General features: G+C 45.3%; 1 protein-coding gene across 1 annotated transcript in view; it reads right to left on the bottom strand.

Moving 5' to 3' along the window:
- The window catches only part of SLC44A4 (solute carrier family 44 member 4), a 146,850-nt gene extending 133,325 nt beyond the window's left edge, over window positions 1-13,525 (bottom strand). The window contains exon 1 of the mRNA XM_068250284.1: window positions 13,427-13,525. Coding sequence (XP_068106385.1) covers window positions 13,427-13,442 — 16 coding nt within the window. The 5' untranslated portion in view covers window positions 13,443-13,525. The remainder of the gene's footprint in view (window positions 1-13,426) is intronic.
- Between the last annotated feature and the right edge of the window lie 13,187 nt (window positions 13,526-26,712).

Here is a 26,712-nt window from a genome sequence, read left to right as displayed (position 1 = left end):
TTATTTTCAAAAGCACTTAGTGAATGGCAGTTGCTCTGTCCAACTGCCAAAAAACTATGTAGCGAGCAGGGAAGCTGGCCAGCATCATTGTTTAAATCCTTTTTAGGGAATATCTTTATGAAGAATAAAAACCTTGCTGAGAATCCTCTATGAAGAGATGGACTAGTCCAAAACCAGTCACTTCCGTCAGATTCCTACTGCCTACTGTAAGTGACAGCAACATAGGAGAAATGTAATTTATGGCTCATTTACTCTGGAAAAAACATACGATACTTATTTGTCTAGGTTTGCACATATTTTAATTTTTACAATTTTTCGCAATAGTGTCCCTTTAAATAGCCTTACTGGAGGTGTCAGATACTATAGGTTACCATGGTGTCAGTGGTGGAGTATATTATTATGTAGAACATCAACACATATCCTCTACACAGGTGCGCCATACTGCCTGGGGATGCACTGCCCTGCAATATTTATTTTCTGTCAAATATGCAAAAATAGTTTGGCGCACACGACAGCACAAGTAGTTTGCATAAGAGCAATAAAAACTCCAGCCACTGAAAACAACATCTCCTAAAAGGAAACTGATGATTTCCCTCAGAAAAGCGAGCAGGGGATATGAGGGGCAGAGCCGGGACAAGGTCCTCCAGCACCCAAGGCTGAGACACCAAAGTGCGCCCCCCATCCCTCCCACCCCAGCTGTCGCTCACTGATTGCTATTAGACTAAGAAGCGCCACAGGGCCCACAACCTCCCCAACACCTTAATATCTAGTTATCTGGCTTGCAGTCACTGTTATGTATCCCCTTTTCTTATTTCTTTCTGCTTCAAACACAATTAGGAATGACAGATGAATGAATTCTGCGCCCCCTCCTACACTGCGCCCTGAGGCTGGAGCCTCTCCAGCCTATGCCTCGGCCCGGCCCTGATGAGGAGCAAACTGTGGTACGTGGCACCTGTGTAGCCACATGGAGTAGTTACATAGAGGAAGCCTGCTTCTTCCTCAATACAACAGTATTTAGTCCTGAATATCCGCACTGGCGGGCATCGCCTGATCCCAGATACATGCGTTTGCTGGTTGCTTGAGCAACTTGCCTGAAAAGCACAAACCTCCCCCCCCCCCCCCCCCCCCCCCACAAATACTGAGCCTCCAGCCATGTCTTGCAGCCTTCCTGCTAGAGATGTCGCGAACATAGAATTTGTTGTTAGCGAATGGCAAACGCGAACTTCAGAAAAATGTTCGCGAACAGGCGAATCTGGCAAACCACCATAGACTTCAATGGGCAGGTGAATTTTAAAACCTACAAAGACTGTTTCTGGCCAAAAAAGTGATGAAAAAGTTATTTCAAGGGGTCTAACACCTGGACTGTGGCATGCCGGAGGGGGGTCCATGCCAAAAATACCACCAAAGATTACGGAGTTGACGCAAAGTTGGGTTTTAATCCCTAATGGGCAGAAATCACATTACGGACAGCTCTGGGTGTCAGTGGGCTGTGGAGTGTCACACACAGAGAAATGCAATAGTACTATCAGAATACAGTGAAATAATAATGCACTGGAGTGGTTCTGTGCCTGCAACTTAGTGTAGCAACAGCAGTAGTGTGTACACAGCTCTGGGTGTCAGTGGGCTGTGGAGTGTCTCACACACACAAAAAAAAACAACAACACAGGATACCGATGTGCTAGCCTTCAAAAGGGCTGTTTGGGGTGCTTTCACAGCAAGTGAGGAACAAGAACACAGGCCTAGCTAATGCTTTCCCTACCTATCTGCAGCAAGTCTGACCCTGCTCTCACTAACAGTCAGTAGCGAATGAATCCAATATAGCCACCGCAACAGCTTTTTAATGGGGGAGGGTGGGGGGTCCAGGAGGGTGTGCTAGCTGAGTGGCTGCCATGTGCCTGCTGACTGTGAGGTAAGTGGTCAAAGTTTATCTCGATGATTTATAGGGGACGAATCACCAAATGTTCACTATTTGCCACAAATGCGAACAACTGATGTCCGCAGAATACAGCTTGCCTGCGAACAATTCGCACCATCTCTACTAGCAGCTTCCCGGCTTCTTCCAGCACGGAAGCCAGCATGTCACCTAACTTGCATCGGGTCAGGTGACACACCACCTGTGTGCACGGACGCCAGAAGGTTGCTAGAGGCTCGGTAAAGTAATTTATAAAGCCTCAAAACTGCCGAATACTAAGTCCCTGTTATCACTCAGGCATGCCAGTTAGTTGAAACTTCCGGTTGCCTGAATTCTGGATAAAAGAAGAAGAAGAAGGATGAGAAGGAGGAGAAGGAGAAGGAGGAGGAGGAGGAGGAGAGAATCCAGCCCAACAGAAATATTCCACCTGGAATTCTACAAACATCTCCTCCATGCCCATTGGAGTACCTCAAATAATGCCGGCCAAGCTGAGCTGGGTAGATTCCCTTTAGTGCTTAAAGAGGAACTCCAGTGAAAATAATGTAATCAAAAAGTGCTTCATTTTTACAATAATTATGTATAAATGATTTATTGAGTGTTTGCCCATTGTAAAATATGTTACATCCCTGATTTATATTCTGACATTTATCACATGGTGACATTTTTACTGCTGGCAAGTGATGTACCTGCTGCTTGCTGTTTTGGCAGTTGGAAACAGCTGTAAACTGCTATTTCCCACAATGTAACAAGGTTCACAGACAGGAAACTGCCAGGAGTACCACGGTCCTCAGAGTTTCTTGTGGGAGGGGTTTCACCACAATATCAGTCATACAGCGCCCCCTGATGGTCTGTTTGTGAAAAGGAATAGATTTCTCATGTAAAAGGGGGTATCGGCTACTGATTGGGTTAAAGTTCAATTCTTGGTCAGAGTTTCTCTTTAAGATACAGAAAAGAGTGCTAGCCTGCTGGGCCCACCTACAGAGCAGTAGCACTGACTCACCCCACTACAAAGCCATGCTGCACAATGAACACCAGGAAAAGCCGTGTGCACTGAAAGAAGTGGTCAGCCCTATGCTCCCTCCAAACCCAGATCCACAGGTCTGAACAAGAACTTAAATAATACACACCACAGCCAAGAGAAGAGAGGACTGTGTAGATAAATGGAGGAGTGGAATAAAAGCCACAGAAGCTAACCATATACCAGTCCCTACAGAGAGAATATAAAATGGCCCCATACCTGAATATCTCCAGGCAAATCCTGAGTGTCTACAGAATGAGTGCTCAAAAACTTGAAATTGAGTCTGGGAGACAGAGAGATGCACAACCCCAGGGAGGAGAGACTCTGCCAATACGGTGAGCAGAAGACCCGTGAGGACGAGAGTCACTTACTGATGCACTGCCCCAAATATACAGCAACCAGGGAAACCTGCTTTACAGTGGCATAACTTAGGAGCTTGGGGCTCCAGTGTAAGATTTACATGGGGCCCCCAAGCACTCTATTGAAAAGGAACCTCAAAACCTACCAAGGACAGCTGCAGTGTCAGAGAGGTGTAATCAGAGTAAGGAAACCGTTAGTTAAGGATTTCCATGATGCAATGCACATATAGGTGGTGTTCATAACCAGCATAGCACCAATGAAAAGCTAATAAGTTGAATGAACGAGGGTTCCTAGTGGGCCCCACTGGTCCAGGGAGCCCCGGTGCAGTCGCAACCTCAGCATCCCCTATGCTACACCACTGCTTCTTTAAGAATGTCTTTCACATATTAGAGAATGAGAAAAAAAAAAAACCTCTACAGTCTACCCCTATCTCACCCCCTTCCATGCCCCACCCCTTCTCCCCATGCTTTAGCTATGTCTGTATGAATCTTTGTCATGCCAATAAAACGATTTTTGATTTGATTGATTTGACCTGACTACAAAGACATTTATTAGATACAAACTACAACGCGTTTCTCAGGTTATACCGGCTTCATCGGGTAAATACTGTATCTACAATTAAATTCATCTATAATAGAATCCACCATAGGTAGGTGTATACTGTAAGCCAACATCTGACTTACATAACTGTAAGCATGACAATAAAAAGACATATGAAAATGTAAAGTACTGTAAACCACCACAGTAAATCTCCTAGGACTTCTAAAATCATAAAATGCTAAAAAAAAAAATAAAAAAAATTATGGTCTAGGAAATATTGATAACAACAATACTAGACCTCATTATGGTCAACATACCATTGTTTTACCATTTTATAATAATTTTAAAGGTCCTAGGAGACTCACTGTACTAGTTTCCTTTAAGTTTTTATATATCTTTTTATTGTCAAGATTACAGTTATAGGATTTCTTTGTATGACACCCGAGTCGTGCCTAAAACACACATCCCATAAATCTTTTGCAAATTTTTGTTAACTTTGTGAATTTCCTAGTAAACTGCGTTTTTAGTGTTGGCTCTCAGGATCCACCTAGTGATGACACTCTGCAGACTCCGCCCAGAGAAACAGCGGGAGTGTCACTGACCACTATCACACTTGAGAGCCTCCAGCAGGCTGAATTGTGGTCAAAGAGCACAGTTCTATTTGACTGACAGGCCATTTATGTTTAGCTTTAGCCAAGCTTCAATAAACAAGACTGAGAAAGCTTCTCAGACAGATCAACCATTCATTCCAACATTCATGCAGCAGGAAGTGATGACACTCTACAGACTCCACCCAGAGGAAGACAGTGGGAGTGTCCTGTGCCACTGGCAATTCCTGTGAGATCCTCCAGCAGGCTGAATTGTGGTCAGAGAGCACAGTGGTGTTTGATTGGCAAGCATGTACTCTGTTTCAAGAAGGAGCTATTGTTACTCCAGAATATACCAGTTGCCCTGCTGTCCTGCTGATCCTCTGCCCTTTAATACTTTTAGCGATAGACCCTGAACAATCATGAAGCAGTTACATTATCTGACAAGATAAGCTGCAAGCTTGTTTCTGGTGTGAATAAGGCACTACTGCAGCCGAATAGATCAGCAAGGCTGCCAGGCAAGCTGGTACTGTTTAAAAGGAAGGAAATATGGCAGCCTCCATATACCTCTCACTTCAGTTCTCCTTTAACTATAACAGTATATACCCAACAATCTCACTAAGCAGAATTCCTCTTAAATAAATCACTTCCCAACAAGTAATTAAACATTATTACTGCAGCAGGATGAAGGAAAAAGAAAGGCAAAAAAATTCTAATACCACTTGGCAGTGATCTTGCAAAGCCGCTACTGTGTGCATGAAACCAGTCCAAAAAGTCGCAGCATACAGCTCCTGGATGACTGGCAGGGGACACAGCAGCACAAGGCACATAGCACCCAGGGTCAGGTGGGAGAGGGGCAGCAGGCAGCTCCTGGGTGTCTGGCAGGGGACACAGCAGCAGAGTCAGGGCACACAGCACACAGGGTCAGGTGGGAGAGGGGCAGCAGACAGGGGACACAGCAGCAAAGTCGGGGCACACAGCACACAGGGCCAGGTGGGAGAGGGGCAGCAGACAGGGGACACAGCAGCAGAGTCAGTGCACACAGCATACAGGGTCAGGTGGGAGAGGGGCAGCAGACAGGGGACACAGCAGCAGAGTCAGGGCACACAGGGTCAGCAGTCAGGGGACACAGCAGCAGAGTCAGGGAACACAGCACACAGGGTCAGGTGGGAGAGGGGCAGCAGACAGGGGACACAGCAGCAGAGTCAGGGCACACAAGGTGAGGGAAGGGGGGGGGGAGACGGCCCCCCTTCCCCACTTGCCACCGATGTCTCCACGGCTCCCTCCTTTCACCCCTCCTGAGTCCTGGGGAATCGATACACCTGGCTATACTGGGGACAAGGTAAGTCCTCCTACCTACCTATGCTGGGGACAACTATACACCTGGCTACATTAAACGCTGTCTCGTTACATGCATTTACAGGTGAAAGGCTGTCTCTTGTGTGCATTTACTGGTGAAAGGATGTCTGTCATTCCATGCATTTACTGGTGAAAGGCTGTCTGTCATTATGTGCATTTACTGGTGAAAGGCTGTCTGTCATTACATGCATTTCCTAGTGAAAGGCTGTCTGTCATTATGTGCATTTACTGGTGAAAAGCTCTGTCATTATGGTGCATTTACTGGTGAAAAGCTGTCTGTCATTACATACATTTACTGGTGAAAAGCTGTCTCTTATGTGCATTTATTGGTGAAAAGCTGTCTGTCATTATGCTGCATTTACTGGTGAAAAGCTGTCTGTCATTATGTGCATTTACTGGTGAAAAGCTGTCTGTCATTATGTGCATTTACTGGTGAAAAGCTGTCTGTCATTATGTGCATTTACTGGTGAAAAGCTGTCTGTCATTATGTGCATTTACTGGTGAAAAGCTGTCTGTCATTATGCGCATTTACTGGTGAAAAGCTGTCTGTCATTATGCGCATTTACTGGTGAAACGCTGTCTCTCATTACATGAATTTAGTGGTGAAATGCTGTCTGTCATTACGTGCATTTACTAGGGAAACGCTGTCTCTCCTTATGTGCATTTACTTCATTTTTTTTTTATGTAACTACATTAGCTGGTACAACTACATTACAGTTAGCCCCGCCCACATGACCACGCCCATTTTTAAGGCGCAGTGCAAATTTCCCCCGTGAGCCCCGCCGGCCAGCCATTGTGCCCCTTTTGAGCCTCCCCGAAAATCTGAAGCTGGAGCCGCCGCTGGGGGCAGCAGTCAGGGGACACAGCAGCAGAGTCAGGGCACACAGCACACAGGGTCAGGTGGGAGAGGGGCAGCATGTAAAACCCGTTGTACAGGGTTCAGCACACACAGGTCACGGTGAGAGGATCAGAGGACCAAAACTCACTTTACATAAACTAAGTGAGAAGTCAAAGAAACACAAAAGAGCAGAAGTCACTAAAGCAACAATGGTTTATGACAGCACAGAGGGAACTAAAGCCCAATACAAACAAACACTCTATAAATGTCACCATGTAGGCCTTGTCCAGATCATTTAGCGCAGATGGCTGTGCGATCGGAACACAAGGCGTACGATCGCACGCCACCTGCGGTACTATGCACTGCAGATCCCATTCACTACAGTGAATGGATCTGCGCTAGATTCCTGAAAAATGCATGCAGCAGTGTGATAGTGCTGGAAACGGTAGAAGGGCTGTCTATACCCTTCTACAACTTGCATGTCGCACGCTATACACGCTGCCAAAATGCATCTGAACGAGGCCTAAAGTACACTTAAAGGTATATGATGGCTGCAGTGGCGTAGCAATAGGGGTACAGAGGTTGCGACTGCACCGGGGCTCCTGGACCAAAGGCGCTCTCCTTTATCTATCTTATTAGCTTTTAATTGCTGCTATGCTGGTAATGAATACCTCTATATGTGCGCACTGCATAGTGGTGAGAGGTGTATGTAGAGTAAGGAAACACTTTCACACTGCAGCTCTCTCCAAAGAAAAAAAAATCTCGCACTGGGGACCCAAGCTCCTTGCCGTATTAATTTCCTTTAAAACAATACTAGTTGCTTGTCAGTCCTGCTGATTTTTCAGGCATCATAAGTGGCTGAATCACAATCCTGAAACAAACATGCAGCTAATCCAGTCTGACTTCAGTCAGAGCACCTGATCTGCATGCTTGCTGAGGGGCTGTGGCTGAAAGTATTAGAGACACAGGATCAGCAGGAGAGTCAGGCAACTGGTATTATCTTAAAAGGAAAAATCCACTTCCTTATTAGTTTAGGTTCCCTTTATTCACAATCCTGAAACAAGCATGCAGCTAGTCCTGTCAGATTTCAGTAAGAGCACCTGATCTGCATGCTTGTTCGTGGTCTGTGGCTGAGACTGTGTTCCCACTTCAGTGAAGAAAGGATTTTTTTTTTGTCCATTTTCCGCTCACTGCTGCTAAACTGACATGGAACGGCTCCTATTTTATCCGCTGCCACGGATCCATTAGATCTGCTGCAGTAAGCGGGCCGCACTTCTGTGCAGTCCACAATAATCCTGGGCAGGTGGATGCTTCCCTCCATATAGCCCAGGCATGGGCAAACTTGGCCCTCCAGCTATTAACCACTTCAGCCTTCAGTCGTTTTCACTTTATGCATCCGAGCAATTTTCACCTCCCATTAGCCTATAACTTTATCACTACTTATCACAATGAACTGATCTATATCTTGTTTTTTCCGCCACCAATTAGGCTTTCTTTGGGGGGTACATTTTGCTAAGAGCCACTTTACTGTAAATGCATTTTAACAGGAAGAATAAGAAAAAAACGGAAAAAAAATCATTATTTCTCAGTTTTCAGCCATTATAGTTTTAAAATAATACATGCCTCCATAATGAAAAATCATGTATTGTATTTGCCCATATGTCCCGGTTATTACACCGTTAAAATTATGTCCCTATCACAATGTATGGCGACAACATTTTATTTGGAAATAAAGGTGCATTTTTTCCGTATTGCATCTATCACTATTTGCAAGTTTAAAATAAAAAATTTTTTTAGAAATATTTCATCTTTACATTGATATTTAAAAAGTTTAGACCCTTAGGTAAATATTTACATTTTTTTTTTATTGTAATTTTTTTTTTTTTTTTATTAAACATTTTATTTGGGTATTTTTGGGAGGCCATAGTTTTATAATGTAAATGTGTCTTGAGTTTTATTTTTTCACTTTTAGTTGTAGTTTTACTTTTTGACCACAAGATGGCGGCCATGCGTTTGTTTACAGGACGTCACTCTAAGCGTAACATACGCTTAGAGCGACGTATGGGGGACGTTACAGCCAGAAAAAGCGCAGCTTCCGGGAGAAGCTGTCACTTTTTCAGCGGGGGAGAGGTATCAGTGATCGGGCACCATAGCCCGATTCACTGATTGCCAGGCTAACGAACCGCGGCCGGGAGCGCGCGTGCTATTGGCTGCGGGAGCGCGCGAACGCGCACATGGCCTCCTGGGCGTAGCTAGTACGTCCAGGAGGCCAAAGTAGTTAAGGAACTACAAGTCCCACAATGCATTTGCCTTTATGAGTCATGACTGTGGCTGTAAGACTCCTGCAATGCATTGTGGGACTTGTAGTTCCTTAACAGCTGGAGGGCCAAGTTTGCCCATGCCTGATATAGCCTATGGGGGTAATGCATCTGCCCCGGACTACAGCCGAGGACGCTACACTGTCTGCTCCCGCTGGCCACACATGGTTCGGCTCAAGTGGGAACCGAGTCTAAAAGTATTAGAGGCTGAGGATCAGCAGGACAGCCAGGCAATCTGCATTGTTTAAGGTGTAGCGGTCGGGCATAATATCAATCAATTCTTTATTTGTATCTGGTAACAAGTAATAAGGATGCTAACCAGACAATCCAAAGTTAAAAATCACTATAACTTTTCTTGTTGATAAATGATCAGTCCCCAGTTTACCTAACTATTTGGTACATTGCTGCACAAAGGAAGTTGCAGGGCATGCTGGGTTGTCCGTTTTTACTTCTCTACTTTCCCCTCAGACTTATCTAATGCAGCCTGATTGGCTGAAGTCTCTTCCCCCCTGTTTTTCCCTCCCACACCTCTGTTCCTCTCTGATTGGCCAATATTTCTCATGCTGAGACAATGCACTTTCTATTGCAGAGCTGGGTGGGAGTGTCTGAAGACTGGGAGGAAGGGCGGGCAATGCATACACAATCAGGCAGAGGAGAGTAAGGGAGGAAATGACATCAGGACTGGCTTCAAAATAGACAGTTAAAATGGAGAATCCTAAGAAGAATTTTCTTTTTTTTTTACTATAGAAAAATCACTAAAATCAAAACGTGGACAGTGCAATACATATGTTATGTAAGTAGACCAAGTATTTATCTACTTATATATGTGTTGTTTTTTTCTGAAATAGTGTGACTGACAGCTCCTCTTTAAAAGGAAATAAATATGTCAGCCTCTATAGCCCTCTCAGTTTTGAAGCAAACCTGAACTGAAAATAAATTTATGAGATAATTGTAGGTGTATTACTAATGATAAATAGAACATTAGTAATATAGAACTGTGTCTAATTTTTATTTTCAGTTAATTTTCAACTGTGTTTTATTTTCAATTAATTTTATATTCAATTCAGCCAGCAGCCAGGACAGTCTGATGTAAAAACGGCTTTATTCAGTTGCAAACCAAACAGAAGTATGACCCTTTGAACCTTATAGGACAAAAGCCTTATCATCAGTGTTTCCTCAGCCAGATAAAAGTATTTGCTTTCTATTTACTTTTCAGGACATCGGGTAAATTTGACTTTCTGTTTGTATGACATTTGCATAGATAGCAGTAATTTTTCTGTACAGTAAACAGAAATGGACTTAAGACAATTGCTTAGCAGGACTAGTACTATATGTGCCTATGTTTACCTCTTTATGTTGCATGTTAATTCAGGTAGCCTTTAACGATCATTGCTCAGCTGTTAAAGTGCACTGAGCAGTATTTATGTACTTTTTAAAAAACAACCCTCCTCAAGTTATTACTAATATAGGGGACTAGTAGCATAGTAAGTAATACTAATATAGGGGACTGGTAGCATAGTTAGTTATACTAATATAGGAGACTAGTAGCATAGTAAGCTATAGTAATATAAGGGACTGGTAGCATATAAAGTTATAGTAATATAGGGCAGAGTTCCCCAACCCTGTCCTCAAGGCCCACCAACAGTACATGTTTTGCAGGAAACCACAAACATGCACAGGTGAGGTGATTAGTGCTTTAGCAGAGCTGATTAACCACCTTTGTGGATTTCCACAAAACATTCACCATTGGTGGGCCTTGAGGAAACGGTTGGGGGAACACTGATATAGGGAACTGGTAGCATAGTAATACTGATACAGGGGACTGATAAAATAGTAAGTTATTACTGATATAGGGGACTAGTGATTACTACTGATATAGGGGACTAGTAGCATAGTAAGTTATACTAATATAGGGACTGGTAGCATAGTAAGTTACTGATATAAGGGACTGGTAGCATAGTAAGTTATTATTGATAAAGGGGACTAGTAGCATAGTAAGGTATTGCTGATAAAGGGAACTGGTAGTATAGTAGGTGATTACAGATATAGGAGGCTACTAGCACAGTCAGCTAACGAATATAGGGTAATCAGTAATTATTTATATAGGGGATAGGTACCATAAATTATGTTTCAAAAATAATATGTTTATAATTTGGCGATAGGTGATAGTAATTAGTAAACGTTATTACTGATAGAGGAGGCTAGTACTATTATTAGTCCTTACAAAGTAATAATAATAATGACATGGGTCCTACGTTGACAACATATGATATGCATACCCCAAGGGGGTACTTTAGTTGGGCCCAAAGATTATTTCATCCTGGGAACTTCTGAGGTTAAAAATGACACATCAATCATGAACACATCTGAATTATGATTTCGGGGTTTATTTTTTTGACTAAAAGCAAAATGTAGTGATTAGAAAACATTTATACACAATTACTGTATGTGGTATTCTTCACACTATGGCTACTTTTACACTGCTGCACTGCATTGGTAAGCATGATGTTTGTATACGCTATAATAATGTTGAGAAACAATGATAAAGGGGACTGCAGAGTGCAGATATACACTGTAGTAAAATGTATATAGTATGCCTATAGTAATATAGGCAGCTATTACTGATAAGGGGACAGGTGACTAAAAGCTATAAAAGATATAGGAAAAAGGTAATGCAGTAAATGTTCAGTGGTACTGAAATAGTGGACCAGTGACATAAGTGGCATAGGGGACTGAAAATTAAGTAATTTATTGGTGGCATAGGGCCTAGGTTCTCAATGTGTGGTACACATACCCCAGGGGCTACTTCTGATGGTTTCAGGGGATACTCAGACTTGATGTAGGTAAAAACTTATAAAGTTTTTTAGAAAATGATAAATCTTATTTAAACAACACCAAATTAGTATTTTAACTAATTAAAAGCAATAGTAAATGCTTGGAAATTGTTTAGAACCAATTATAATGTACTATGATTAAATATATACCCTCTTTCCCTGAAAATAAGACCTACCCCGAAAATAAGCCCTAGCAAAAGTTAAAGAGGAGGAAGAGGTCAGCCAGCAAGCGGGGACACAGTGATGCAGTGATGATTGGGCACCGGTCCTGTCTTCCCAGCACACAGCAAGGTTATCAGCTGTGTGCAGGGATGACAGGGCAAGTGCCTGATCAATACAGTAGCATACCTTAAAATCCATGAACAGCACAGTACAAAGGAACAGGAAATGTGCTACTGGGAGACACTTCCTGATAGAAATATAAACCCTCCCCTGAAAAAAAGCCCTAGCACATCTTTTAGAGCAAAAATTAATATAAGACACTGTCTTATTTTCGGGGAAAGACAGTATTTGTCAAGGGGTACTTGTGATAATGTTTACTATGCTAGGGGTACTTGGTGATTGCAGGGTTTTAAAAATGGGTACATACCAATAAAATGTTGAGAAACACTGACATAGGGGACTGGAAGTGAAGTAATAATGTATTAGTGGCATAGGGAACTGCAAGTGACAATGATAACTAAGACTGGAGACTGGAAGTGATATAAGTTATTAGTGGCATAAGGAACCGGAACGGACACGATGTTATTAGTGGCATTGGAGACTGCAAGTGACGTAATAAGTTAGTAGTGGGATAGGGGACTGAAAGTGACATGATGTTATTAGTGGACTGGAAGTAAAATATTAAGCTATTACTGGAATAGGGGGCCGGACATGATGTTATTGGGGGCATGGGGACTGGGAGTGACATCATAACTAAGTTATTATTGGCATAGGGGACTGGAAGTGACATAATATTAGTAGTGGAATAGGGGACTTGATGTGATATAACAAGTTATTAGTGGCATGGGATAGGGGACTGGAAGTGATGCAATAAGTTATTAGTGGCACAGGAAGCTGGAATTATTTTTTTTTTATTACTTTTTACATGCCACCAATACAAACAGAAATGTCAGAAAGCAATCCCAAAATAAAATATATAATAACAAGATCTTACCAAAAAAAAAATTAAAAAAAAAAATCACAAAAGTCAAGGCAAAAACTCAACCAGTTAAAGGGACAACCATTATGGTTCAGTAAGCGCTACCACACCATAACACCTTATACATACCCCATATAGCACACAGTACTGTATAAAGAGTCATAAAGCAATCATACAAGTGTATTACTGCGGAAACTGCCATTAATGATATAATGTTACAGCATACTGGGATCAAGGAGACATAGACAGGTACCACTGATGTATGTATGTAAGTAAATCAGCTGGACCCTCTCCAGGTGTATAGCCTGTACAGTATAGGTACAAGTAAGGTAGAATATATATATATATATATATATATATATATATATATATATATATATACTGTGTACCGTCCCCGGGCGGTGCAGGTGCTGGCGGAGAGGCATACAGGTGTATAGACAGGTGGACGTATATCCCTATATGGCAGGCGGGAGATCAGCACGCAGTAATAATAGTCCCGCTATCAGGACGATCACTCACCGTATTCCTCCGCCATCCTCCTCCGCCTCCCGCCGCCGTAGCGCAGGTAACTGGCAGTCCCGGTGTATTGCTTGTCCCCGAGCTACCCGTCCTGCAACATAGCCCCGCCCACCGAACCTGCCACACCCCGCTAACACCCCTCTCTCACCTGCGGCTCCTAGCCCCGCCCCCTCACCATAGCAGGCACTCCCCCGCCACGGCTCTTTAGTACAGAGATAAATGCTTGTTAGTATAGAGCAGATGCAGAGATCACATCATGTTATGATCTGCAGCGCTGCCCAATCTCCATGTACCCTACACTGATCTCTATACAGCTACCTACTGCCCAACCTGCCTGCACTGATCTCTATGCACTCACTGCCCAGCCTGCTTGCACTGATCTCTAATATGCGCCCACTGACCCGCCTGCCTGCACTGATCTCTATGCACCCACTGACCTGCCTGCCTGCACTGATCTCTATACAGCCACTGATCTGCCTGCCTGCACTGATCTCCATACACCCACTGCCCAGCCTGCCTGCCTATACTGATATCTATGCACTCACTGCCCAGCCTGCTTGCACTGATCTCTATACACCCACTGACCTGCCTGCATACACTGATCTCTATAAACCCACTGACCTGCCTGCCTGCACTGATCTATATGCACCCGCTGCACTGACCTGCCTGCCTGCATTGATCTCTATGCACCCACTGACCTGCCTGCATACACTGATCTCCATAAACCCACTGATCTGACTGCATACACTTATCTCTATACACCCACTGACCTGCCTGCCTGCCTGCACTGATCACTGACCTGCCTGCATACACTGATCTCTATACACCCACTGACCTACCTGCCTGCACTGATCACTGACCTGCCTGCATACACTGATCTCTATACACCCACTGACCTGCCTGCATACACTGATCTCTATACACCCACTGACCTGCCTGCCTGCACTGATCTCCATGCACCCACTGATCTGCCTGCTTGTATTGATCTCCATACACCCACTGCCCAGCCTGCCTGCCTATACTGATCTCTGTGCACCCACTGACCTGCCTGCCTGCCTGCACTGATCTCTATGCACCCACTGACCCGCCTGCCTGCACTGATCTCTATACACCCACTGACCTGCCTGCCTGCCTATACTGATCTCTATACACCCACTGACCTGCCTGCCTGCACTGATCTCTATACACCCACTGACCTGCCTGCACTGATCTCTATACACCCACTGACCTGCCTGCCTGCACTGATCTCCATGCACCCACTGATCTGCCTGCTTGTATTGATCTCCATACACCCACTGCCCAGCCTGCCTGCCTATACTGATCTCTATGCACCCACTGACCTGCCTGCACTGATCTCTATACACCCACTGACCTGCCTGCACTGATCTCTATACACCCACTGACCTGCCTGCCTGCACTGATCTCTATACACCCACTGACCTGCCTGCCTGCACTGATCTCTATGCACCCACTGACCTGCCTGCCTGCCTGCACTGATCTCTATACACCCACTGACCTGCCTGCCTGCCTATACTGATCTCTATACACCCACTGACCCGCCTGCCTGCACTGATCTCTATACACCCGCTGACCTGCCTGCATACCCTGATCTCTACACTCTACACACTGCAGCACTGATCTCAATAAACTGACCATAAACTGCACACTGCACTGATGTCCACAGTCTGACCACATACTGCACACTGAACTCCATACACTGACCACACACTACACATTGATCTCTATACTCTGAACACACACTGCAGCACTGATCTCCATGGGTTCCCCACACACTGCAGCACTGATCTCCATGGGTAGCCCACTCACTGCAGCACAGATCTCTATGGGTTGCCCACTCACTGCAGCACTGATCTCTATGGGTTGCCCACTCACTGCAGCACTGATCCCCATGGGCTGAACACTCACTGTATCATCTACTATTATCTCAATATTTAGTAAATTATTATACACACACTGCAGCACTGATCTCCATACACTGACCACACACTGCAGCACTGATCTCCATACACTGACCACACATTGCAGCACTGATCTCCATGGGTTGCCCACACACTGCAGCACTGATCTCCATGGGTTGCCCACACACTGTTGTACTGATCTCCATACACTGACCACACACTGCAGCACTGATCTCCATGGGTTGCCCACACACTGCAGCACTGATCTCCATACACTGACCACACACTGCAGTACTGATCTCCATGGGTTGCCCACACACTGCAGCACTGATCTCCACGGGTTGCCCACACACTGCAGCACTGATCTCCATGGGTTGCCCACACACTGCAGCACTGATCTCCACGGGTTGCCCACACACTGCAGCACTGATCTCACACACTGCAGCACTGATCTCCATGGGTTGAACGCACACTGCAGCACTGATCTCCATGGGTTGACCGCACACTGCAGCACTGATCTCCATGGCTTGAACGCTCACTGCAGCACTGATCTCCAGGGGTTGAACGCACACTGCAGCACTGATCTCCATGGGTTGCACGCACACTGCAGCACTGATCTCCATGGGTTGAACGCACACTGCAGCACTGATTTCCATGTGTTGAACGCACACTGCAGCACTGATCTCCATGGGCTGAACACTCATTGCATCATCTACTATTATTTCAATATTTAGTAAACGGGTTGCCCACATACAGCAGCACTGATCTCACACACTGCAGCACTGATCTCCATGGGTTGAACGCACACTGCAGCACTGATCTCAATGGGTTGAACGCACACTGCAGCACTGATCTCCATGGGTTGAACACACACTGCAGCACTGATCTTTATGGGTTGAACGCACACTGCAGCACTGATCTCACACACTGCAGCACTGATCCCCATGGGTTGAACGCACACTGCAGCACTGATCTCCATGGGTTGAACGCACACTGCAGCACTGATCTCCATGGGTTGAACGCACACTGCAGCACTGATCTCCATGGGTTGAACGCACACTGCAGCACTGATCTCCATGTGTTGAACGCACACTGCAGCACTGATCTCCATGGGTTGAACGCACACTGCAGCACTGATCTCCATGTGTTGAACGCACACTGCAGCACTGATCTCCATGGGCTGAACGCACACTGCAGCACTGATCTCCATGTGTTGAACGCACACTGCAGCACTGATCTCCATGTGTTGAACGCACACTGCAGCACTGATCTCCATGGGCTGAACACTCATTGCATCATCTACTATTATTTCAATATTTAGTAAATTATGAGAACTGGCTATAATTAGCCGCTTGGTAATTATATTCTAATAACAGTCAGGTGAGATTAGAGCTGTTCTATCAGGTGTTCAGTGACTCACAGGGAAAACATTGTGATATTAACAACATGTAAGATTGATGTCAGAGGTTTGCTCTTTAAGCCACACCTGGCTCATATGTTGTTTCATGTGTTATATTACTTACAGACAATAGAGGACAGGCCAGCCACCTTCCTCGAGCCCGCCAACTGTTCGCTGTCCATACACAGCAGATTCAGTCTGCACAGAATCTGCCAGAAATCTGCTATCCCCCGCCATCCTGGGAGTATCACGCAGCACAAGAGGTCATAGGTGCTTCTCTATGTCCAATTACAGAAGCGCTTGTGACTTCTTATGCTAGGGGGCGGGGCTACAGGTGGACGCAGAACCTCACATAACCCCGCCTATGCTGAGCAGGGCCGGATTTGTACTTTTTACCGCCCAAGGCCCACTCTCACCAGCTGCCTCCCGACCGTCAGCATCTTAAACTTCTCCCTCAACACGGCAGGGAGTAGATTGCAGGCTCCTCTGAGGACAGTTTGTGAAGTGATGGCAGGGATTAGATTATGAGCTCCTCTGAGAACAGTTAGTGACATGATGGCAGGGATTAGATTGAAAGCTCCTTGGCCAGCGGCACATTTGGTGAGTGACAGGCAGCTCAGAGATCACTGTGAGTGGCCGTTCACTGCTCCGTCATCCACTGAGAGCCAGATCCGGCTGTTGTACCCGCCCACCACTGTGTGCAAACTCTGTGTAGCAGGGCGAATGTTCGTCAGATTAACTGCTACTGCCACCCTGCTGCCCACAACCCGCCCCTTGCTTTCCTGGTGCCCTAGGCCATGGCCTTCCCTGAAATCCAGCCATGATGCTGAGGCTATACAGGATCTTCTCAAAAAATGAGCATATTGTGATAAAGTTCATTATTTTCTGTAATGTACTGATAAACATTAGACTTTCATATATTTTAGATTCATTACACACAACTGAAGTAGTTCAAGCCTTTTTATTGTTTTAATATTGATGATTTTGGCATGCAGCTCATGAAAACCCAAATTTCTATCTCAAAAAATTAGCATATTTCATCCGACCAATAAAAGAAAAGTGTTTTTGAAACAAAAAAAGTCAACCTTCAAATAATTATGTTCAGTTATGCACTCAATACTTGGTCGGGAATCCTTTTGCAGAAATGACTACTTCAATGCGGCGTGGCAGGGAGGCAATCAGCCTGTGGCACTGCTCAGGTGTTACGGAGGCCCAGGATGCTTCGATAGCGGCCTTAAGCTCATCCAGAGTGTTGGGTCTTGCGTCTCTCAACCTTCTCTTCACAATATCCCACAGATTCTCTATGGGGTTCAGGTCAGGAGAGTTGGCAGGCCAATTGAGCACAGTAATACCATGGTCAGTAAACCATTTACCAGTGGTTTTGGCACTCTGAGCAGGTGCCAGGTCATGCTGAAAAATGAAATCTTCATCTCCATAAAGCTTTTCAGCAGATGAAAGCATGAACCCACTTTTGAACCAGAAACAGCGGCAGAGGCGCCTGACCTGGGCTACAGAGAAGCAGCACTGGACTTGTTGCTCAGTGGTCCAAAGTACTTTTTTCGGATGAAAGCAACTTTTACATGTCATTCGGAAATCAAGGTGCCAGAGTCTGGAGGAAGACTGGGGAGAGGAAAAGGCCAAATGCCTGAAGTCCAGTGTCAAGTACCCACAGTCAGTGATGGTCTGGGGTGCCATGTCAGCTGCTGGTGTTGGTCCACTGTGTTTTATCAAGGGCAGGGTCAATGCAGCTAGCTATCAGGAGATTTTGGAGCACTTCATGCTTCCATCTGCTGAAAAGATTTATGGAGATGAAGATTTCATTTTTCAGCATGACCTGGCACCTGCTCACAGTGCCAAAACCACTGGTAAATGGTTTACTGACCATGGTATTACTGTGCTCAATTGGCCTGCCAACTCTCCTGACCTGAACCCCATAGAGAATCTGTGGGATATTGTGAAGAGCAAGTTGAGAGACGCAAGACCAAACACTCTGGATGAGCTTAAGGCCGCTATCGAAGCATCCTGGGCCTCCATAACACCTGAGCAGTGCCACAGGCTGATTGCCTCCATGCCACGCCGCATTGAAGTAGTCATTTCTGCAAAAGGATTCCCGACCAAGTATTGAGTGCATAACTGAACATAATTATTTGAAGGTTGACTTTTTTTGTTTTAAAAACACTTTTCTTTTATTGGTCGGATGAAATATGCAAATTTTTTTAGATAGAAATTTTGGGTTTTCATGAGCTGTATGCCAAAATCATCAATATTAAAACAATGAAAGGCTTAAACTACTTCAGTTGTGTGTATTTGAATCTAAAATATATGAAAGTCTAATGTTTATCAGTACATTACAGAAAATAATGAACTTTATCACAATATGCTAATATTTTGAGAAGATCCTGTAGTCCTGCTGAGCAGGAACATCAGAGCATTGGTCGAAATTAAAACCTTAATTAACTGGAGAAAACTTTTTGATAAGATGGTTGATGTATTAATAATTGGGAAGTTAAACAGATGTAATGACACATGATAGTGATACATATGGAGGAGGGACTTCTCATAATGAAGAGTAGGATACAGTGGTACGCTTCACATACCTGAGATCTATTATCACAGAGAGGTTAGCAGAGAGATACAAGGATGCATAAGCTCCGGTAATAGAAACTATAGCTGCTTACAGCATCGTCTATCATCACCTCTCCTGTTAAAGCACACCTGAACCGGTAAAAAAAAAAAAGAGCTGGTTTAAAAGGTGGCTTGTACCAGCCGCCATAAACTTTAAAGCCCCCCAGTTTCCTTTGGGGTCCCCTATATTGTCACCCCTCAGTAAAAGCTCCGATCTGGCTGGGTCACAGCTATGGCACAGCAGCACAGCGGAGGAGTCCCAGAACAAACACCCGCTACCTACCTAAACCTAACACCAAACACACAAACTTCCCAGAAAAAATTAAAATTAAAACAAAAATAAATTCTCGGGCGCCACCACAGCCGCCTCAAAATATTGGCCTTTGGGTGTCTCCGTTACCCGATGTATAGCGGGCGCCCAAATTTCCGCTCCGGTGCCCAAATACCGATGTTTTACATTGGCGCCTATGGCAGGGACCAATTTCCACATGCCGCATGCACCTTTATTTACTGCTTTGCCCTTTATTTCCTCCTCTGCCTAACACTGACCTCCCCTCCCCTTTGTTAACACTAACCTCCCCCTCTTCTCTGCCTAACACTACCCTCTCCTATCCTCTGCCTAACACTGACCTTCCCATCAGGGGCGTAACAATAGACCCTGCAAGGGATTCCTCCGCAAGGGGGCCCAGAAGCCACAGGGGGCCCCATGGGGTAAAAAGTTTAAGAGACTGACAACTAAGGGCATGGTGAGAAACCGTATTCTACTCTCGTACCATTGTTATGTTGACTGCATGTGTCTACCACACAGATAAGGAATCATACACACTTTGGAATTCGTACACTGTCCCTGCTCCCTAGGGTTCGTAAAAAACATCTGTCTCACACTGCAGCAGAGTTCTGATGACTTTATGTACAGTTGAAAAAAAGTTGTAGACCTTCCCTCAGAAGAGATTCCTAGATTCTTATCACAGATAGGCTAATGACCTTATGGTGTCTAATTACTGGACAAAGTGGAATGGGTAAGATTGATGTCTGACTGTCTCTGCCTCATTGAGAGCTTGTTGTCTCATACGGAGTCTAAGATCATGTAATAACATTATCAATCAGTGACATTCTGAATGTTTTGCCAAAGTTACAGTGAATACTATATCTTATGTTCAGCATGTCATTATTGTTCCTCCATATAGCATGTGCTCTCATGTAGTAAAATAATATGGCTGTGTGTGTACGTACTGGGAGCAGAGCTGTGACGAGGGACTAGTTGGCTGCAAGGGGCTGGAGGAAGCCACGGGCAAGTAGATCTGGGGGTAGCATAGAATGCCTGACGTTTCCTTTAAGTCTAAGTGTTTTTATCTGCATGGGGAAAACACATTGGTCTTTTCCTGTGCAGAAAGCGAGGGGGGTGTGGGGGCCCCTTCTAAAGTTTCGCAGGAGGGCCCAGTGATGTCTAGTTACGCCCCTGCTTCCCCTCTCCTCTGCCTAACACTGACCTTCCCGTCTCCTCTGCCTAACACTACCCTCTCCTCTGCCTAAGGGTGGCCACTAATGATCCAACCTTTTTCATCCAATCTTACCATTTCTATGTAATATAAGGGACTGCCTAAAGTCAGTGGCGTTCCTACTGTAGTGCGCAGGGGGGCGTGGCGCACCGGGTGACAGACAGCCAGGGGGGTGTCGCCACGACCCCCCACAGCAGCAGAGCAGGAGGGGGAAGCAGCGATAGAAGGAGGGGCTGTGGGGGCAGCGGTGGGGAGGGGGGAAATACCCCCCCCCTCCCTCACCTGGGACCCCTCCTTCTGCCTCTCTCCCCCTCCATTTAGCGGTGGCAAGTGCGGGCTCGGCGGCGGGGAGACATGCGCAGAATTACTCACCACTTCCGCGTTCCAAGCGCTGGCAGCGTCATGTCGTCACAGATCTCCGCCTTCAATGCCGCCCACTGTGCTTCCTGATTAGCGGAAGCACAGTGGGCGGCATTGAAGGCGGAGATCTGTGACGACATGACGCTGCCAGCGCTTGGAACGCGGAAGTGGTGAGTAATTCTGCGCATGTCTCCCCGCCGCCGAGCCCGCACTTGTCACCGCTAAATGGTGGGGGAGAGAGGCAGAAGGAGGGGTCCCAGGTGAGGGAGGGGGGGATATTTCCCCCCTCCCCACCGCTGCCCCCATTGCCCCTCCTTCTAGCGCTGCTTCCGACCTCCTGGGACATCTATACTGGGGGCAACTAAACTAGCTATACTGGGGCAACTAAACTAGCTATACTGGGGAACTATACTGGGGGCAACTATACTAGCTATACTGGGGGCAACTAAACTACCTACACTGGGGGCAACTAAACTACCTACGCTGGGGGCAGCTATACTAGCTATACTGGGGGCAACTAAACTAGCTATACTGGGGCAACTAAACTAGCTATACTGGGGGGCAGCTATACTGGGGGCAACTATACCAGCTATACTGGGGGCAACTATACTAGCTATACTGGGGGCAACTAAACTAGCTATACTGGGGCAACTATACTAGCTACACTGGGGGCAACTAAACTACCTACACTGGGGGCAACTAAACTACCTACACTGGGGGCAACTAAACTACCTACACTGGGGGCAACTAAACTACCTACGCTGGGGGCAACTAAACTAGCTATACTGGGGGCAGCTATACTAGCTATACTGGGGGCAACTAAACTAGCTATACTGGGGGCAGCTATACTAGCTATACTGGGGGCAGCTATACTAGCTATACTGGGGGCAACTAAACTAGCTATACTGGGGGGCAGCTATATTGGGGGCAACTATACCAGCTATACTGGGGGCAACTATACTAGCTATACTGGGGGCAACTATACTGGGGGCAACTTTACTAACTTCATTGGGGGCAACTAGCTTCACTAGGGGCAGCTATACTGGGGGAAACTACTAGCTATACTGGGGCAACTATACTAGCTAATACTTTAAATTACAGTTAGTGGATGAGGGAGAGAAAGAAACTCCAGCACTCTCAGGAATAGCAGTAGGAGATGAGACTTATGCCTGGTCAGCCATATAGTGAGTGGATATAGACTCTATGAAGGGCGTGCACGGGCTGGATGAACAATAGTGTTTCAATGTGAAGAGGGAGGCAGGATGTAGCCATCCTTTTTTCCCCCCATTGCGGTGAACAAGCGCTAGACGCGCGAAACGGACGTCCGCAGGGGGACCTAGACCTGGCACCCACCACATCCGCATCGCATCTTGCCTGAACCAACTATATCAACTGTAAGTGAACTCTTTTATCTCAATAAAGAATTATTTGAAGCGCAGTGCTGGCTACATCCTGCCTCCCTCTTCACATTTAAATTACAGTTAGCTCCGCCCTCATCCGGTCATGACCACGCCCATTTTTCCACGAAGCACGCCGCAGGTTGTGGCCACGCCCATTTTTTTAGGGGGGGGGTGTCTTTTAATACCCAGCACCGGGTGCCAAATGCCCTAGGTACGCCACTGCCTATAGTATCCATTCAATATATTCACTCAGTTTACCCTTCTACTACATAGATTTGGTAAGATTGGATGAAAAAGATTGGATCATTAGTGGTCATAACACTAACCTCCCCTCTCCTCTGCCTAACACTAACTTGTCTTGACTTGTATGGCCGCCTCTGCCTCATCGTCACTCACACACAGATTTCAGATCACCTACAAAGTGAGCAGAGGGGAGAGCCGCACAGTGACTATGGAGCATACTGCAGATGCGGAAGTGAGGTCATTGGTCACTTCCTGTATTTGATGTGTGCTGCACGGTTACTATGCGCTGCTCTCCTCTTTTCGAGTTGCTGCCGCTCTGCAGGTATCTGACTGTTGGAGATGGGGAGCTTGAAGGCAGGGATGGTTGGAAATGCCAATTTCCGATTCCGTGGAAAATCTGCATTCCGCCATTGCCAATTACCGTCACAGCTATCTATTCCGCTTTCCGCTACCAATTTCCGCATACCGATGTCGATTTCCGCTGGAAATCGTGGACATTTCTGCCGACTTTAACATCGATTTTCTTAAAAACTATAAGGTCTTTTTGAAAACTTTTTTTTTCATCTTGTTCACAAGATTCTGTTTAATAAACCCTGGAAAATTTGGTGTTTCTAGGACTTATGGGGGCTTTGCTATTAACCACTACAGTTGGTGGATTTTTACTGCTGTACAGTGGCTTGCAAAAGAATTCAGCCCCCTTGAAGTTTTCCACCTTTTGTCACATTACTGCCACAAACATGAATCAATTTTATTGGAATTTCACATGAAGGACCAATACAAAGCGGTGTACACGTGAGAAGTGGAACGAAAATCATACATGATTCCAAACATTTTTTTACAAATCAATAACTGCAAAGTGGAGTGTGCGTAATTATTCAGCCCCCTTTGGTCTGAGTGCAGTCAGTTGCCCATAGTCATTGCCTGATGAGTGCTAATGACTAAATAGAGTGCACCTGTGTGTAATCTAATGTCAGTACAAATACAGCTGCTCTGTGACGGCCTCAGAGGTTGTCAAAGAGAATATTGGGAGCAACAACACCATGAAGTCCAAAGAACACAACAGACAGATCAAGGATAAAGTTATTGAGAAATTTAAAGCGGGCTTAGGCTACAAATAGATTTCCAAAGCCTTGAACATCCCACGGAGCACTGTTCAAGCAATAATTCAGAAATGGAAGGCGTATGGCAGAACTGTAAACCTACCAAGACAAGGCCGTCCACCTAAACTCACAGGCCGAACAAGGAGAGCGCTGATCAGAAATGCAGTCAAGAGGCCCATGGTGACTCTGGACGAGCTGCAGAGATCTACAGCTCAGGTGGGAGACTCTGTCCATAGGACAACTATTAGTCGTGCACTGCACAAAGTTGGCCTTTATGGAAGAGTGGCAAGAAGAAAGCCATTGTTAACAGAAAAGCATAAGAAGTCCCGTTTGCAGTTTGCCACAAGCCATGTGGGGGACACAGACAGCAAACATGTGGAAGAAGGTGCTCTGGTCAGATGAAACCAAAATGGAACTTTTTGGCCAAAATGCAAAACGCTATGTGTGGCGGAAAACTAACACTGCACATCACTCTGAACACACCGTCCCGACTATAAAATACGGTGGTGGCAGCATCATGCTCTGGGAGTGCTTCTCTTCAGCAGGGACAGGGAAGATGGCCAGAGTTGATGGGAAGATGGATGGAGATACAGGGCAAACTTGGAAGAAAACCTCTTGGAGTCAGCAAAAGACTTGAGACTGGGGCAGAGGTTCACCTTCCAGCAGGACAACGACCCTAAACATAAAGCCAGGGCAACAATGGAATGGTTTAATACAAAACATATCCATGTGTTAGAATGACCTAGTCAAAGTCCAAATCTAAATCTAATCGAGAATCTGTGGCAAGATCTGAAAACTGCTGTTCACAAACGCTGTCCATCTAATCTGACTGAGCTGGAGCTGTTTTGCAAAGAAGAATGGGCAAGGATTTCAGTCTCTAGATGTGCAAAGCTGGTAGAGACATACCCTAAAAGACTGGCAGCTGTAATTGCAGCAAAAGGTGGTTCTACAAAAGTATTGACTCAGGGGGCTGAATCATTACGCACATCCCACTTTGCAGTTATTTTTGTTTAAAAAATGTTTGGAATCATGTATGATTTTCGTTCCACTTCTCACGTTTACACCACTTTGTATTAGTCTTTTACGTGGAATTCCAATAAAATGGATTCATGTTTGTGGCAGTAATATGACAAAATGTGGAAAACGTCAAGGGGGCCGAATACTTTTGCAAGCCACTGTAAAATGCAGAAAATCCGCATTATCCGATATGTGGTAATTTTAAGCCAATCAGAAGACTCAGAATGAATAAGCCAATCAGAGAATGCGAAAATTTCCGTCTAAATCCCCATTCTCTGATTAGTTTATTCATTCCGAGTCTTCTGATTAGCTTAAAATTACAGCGATTTCCAGTGGAAATGCGTGAAAATCCGCCTACCGCACTTGTATTACTGATTTCCGCATTCCGATGCGGAAATGCAATTTCCAATCGGAAATGCAATTTCTGTGGAATCCGAATGAGCAACCCTACTTGAAGGACGCTACATATTTGGCTACCTATACTGGGTGTGGCTATCTATACTGGGGGACACCTTGGCTGCCTGTAGAATGGATCCCTATCTATACTAGGGGGACACCTTGGTTACCTATACAGGGGGCGGCTACCTATATTGGGGAGGTGCACCTGAGCTACCTACGTAAACTGTAAGGCTACCTATTATAATGGGATAAGGAACCTCTGACAAGGGGGTGGGGGGAGGGACACAAATTATGTGGCGCTTGGGGCCAGAAAAACCTTAGCAGCATCCCTGGTGAGGGAAGGAGAGAGAGAGAAACAGCAGTCCTGCTAAAGAGGCAGGAACAATGGTCTGACCACAGATGAGGCAATCAGACGTCAGTTGGTAGGTGTGTATTGAGAATTACAGGAAGCCATAGCTGAGGAGCTGGCTCACCTGGTAATAGCAGGATTGTGAAACAGCAAGATTAATGTTTACTAGGAATGTGCTTCACACCTGATTCCTCTGCAGATGATTAGTGTGATCAACCAGAGGAGTATTACGAGGAAAGGATTGCAGGTTAATCTGTAACTCAGATACTCACCAGGCTGCCCAACGGGTGTACAAGCTGCTGAATTAATGGCACAGTAACCAAATAATTTCTGCTGTTTGCCTGCGGGGAAACTCTGCGGATTCGGCGCAGAAACCGCGCAAGTGTAAACGGGCCCTACAACATTATTTACAGCATATTATTTACTACCCACATTTTGGTTTTTACTGGAACAGCATTCAACTAGTTAAACACAGAGCTTGAAAGTTCACTGCAAAGAAATCTGGATGCATCGAACGTGAAGATAATGTTATCTTGTGTTTACTTAATTGTATCATGTGAGGAATGTAACACATTCTCTGACTGTGCAGAAGCTCCTGGACACAGACACACACTCAAAGCATTTCTGCCTTCAATACATAATGAATAAAACCAGTTATGAATAAAATGCAAAGTCAGCTCTCAAAGCAAACAACTGTACTTTTGGGAACCTGTAATTTCTAAATGAATAATACTTAGGCACAAATGCAAATATGATAACCGCATGGCATATAAAAAGTAGGAAAACATGTTTTTATTGAATATTGTGTCAGGGTTTTATACCGCTTTAAGCAATACCAGTTGCCTGGCCGTCCTGCTGATCCTCTGCCTCTAATACTTTCAGCCATAGCCCCTGAACAAGCATGCAGCAGATCAGCTGTTTCTGACATTATAAACAGATCTGACAACATTAGCTGCATGCTTGTTTCTGGTCAGCG

Source organism: Hyperolius riggenbachi, chromosome 8 (assembly GCF_040937935.1).
Source record: "Hyperolius riggenbachi isolate aHypRig1 chromosome 8, aHypRig1.pri, whole genome shotgun sequence".
Lineage (NCBI taxonomy): Eukaryota > Metazoa > Chordata > Amphibia > Anura > Hyperoliidae > Hyperolius > Hyperolius riggenbachi.
The sequence above is the reverse complement of the archived record's forward strand: the minus strand, read 5'-3'. Positions and strand labels throughout refer to the sequence as shown.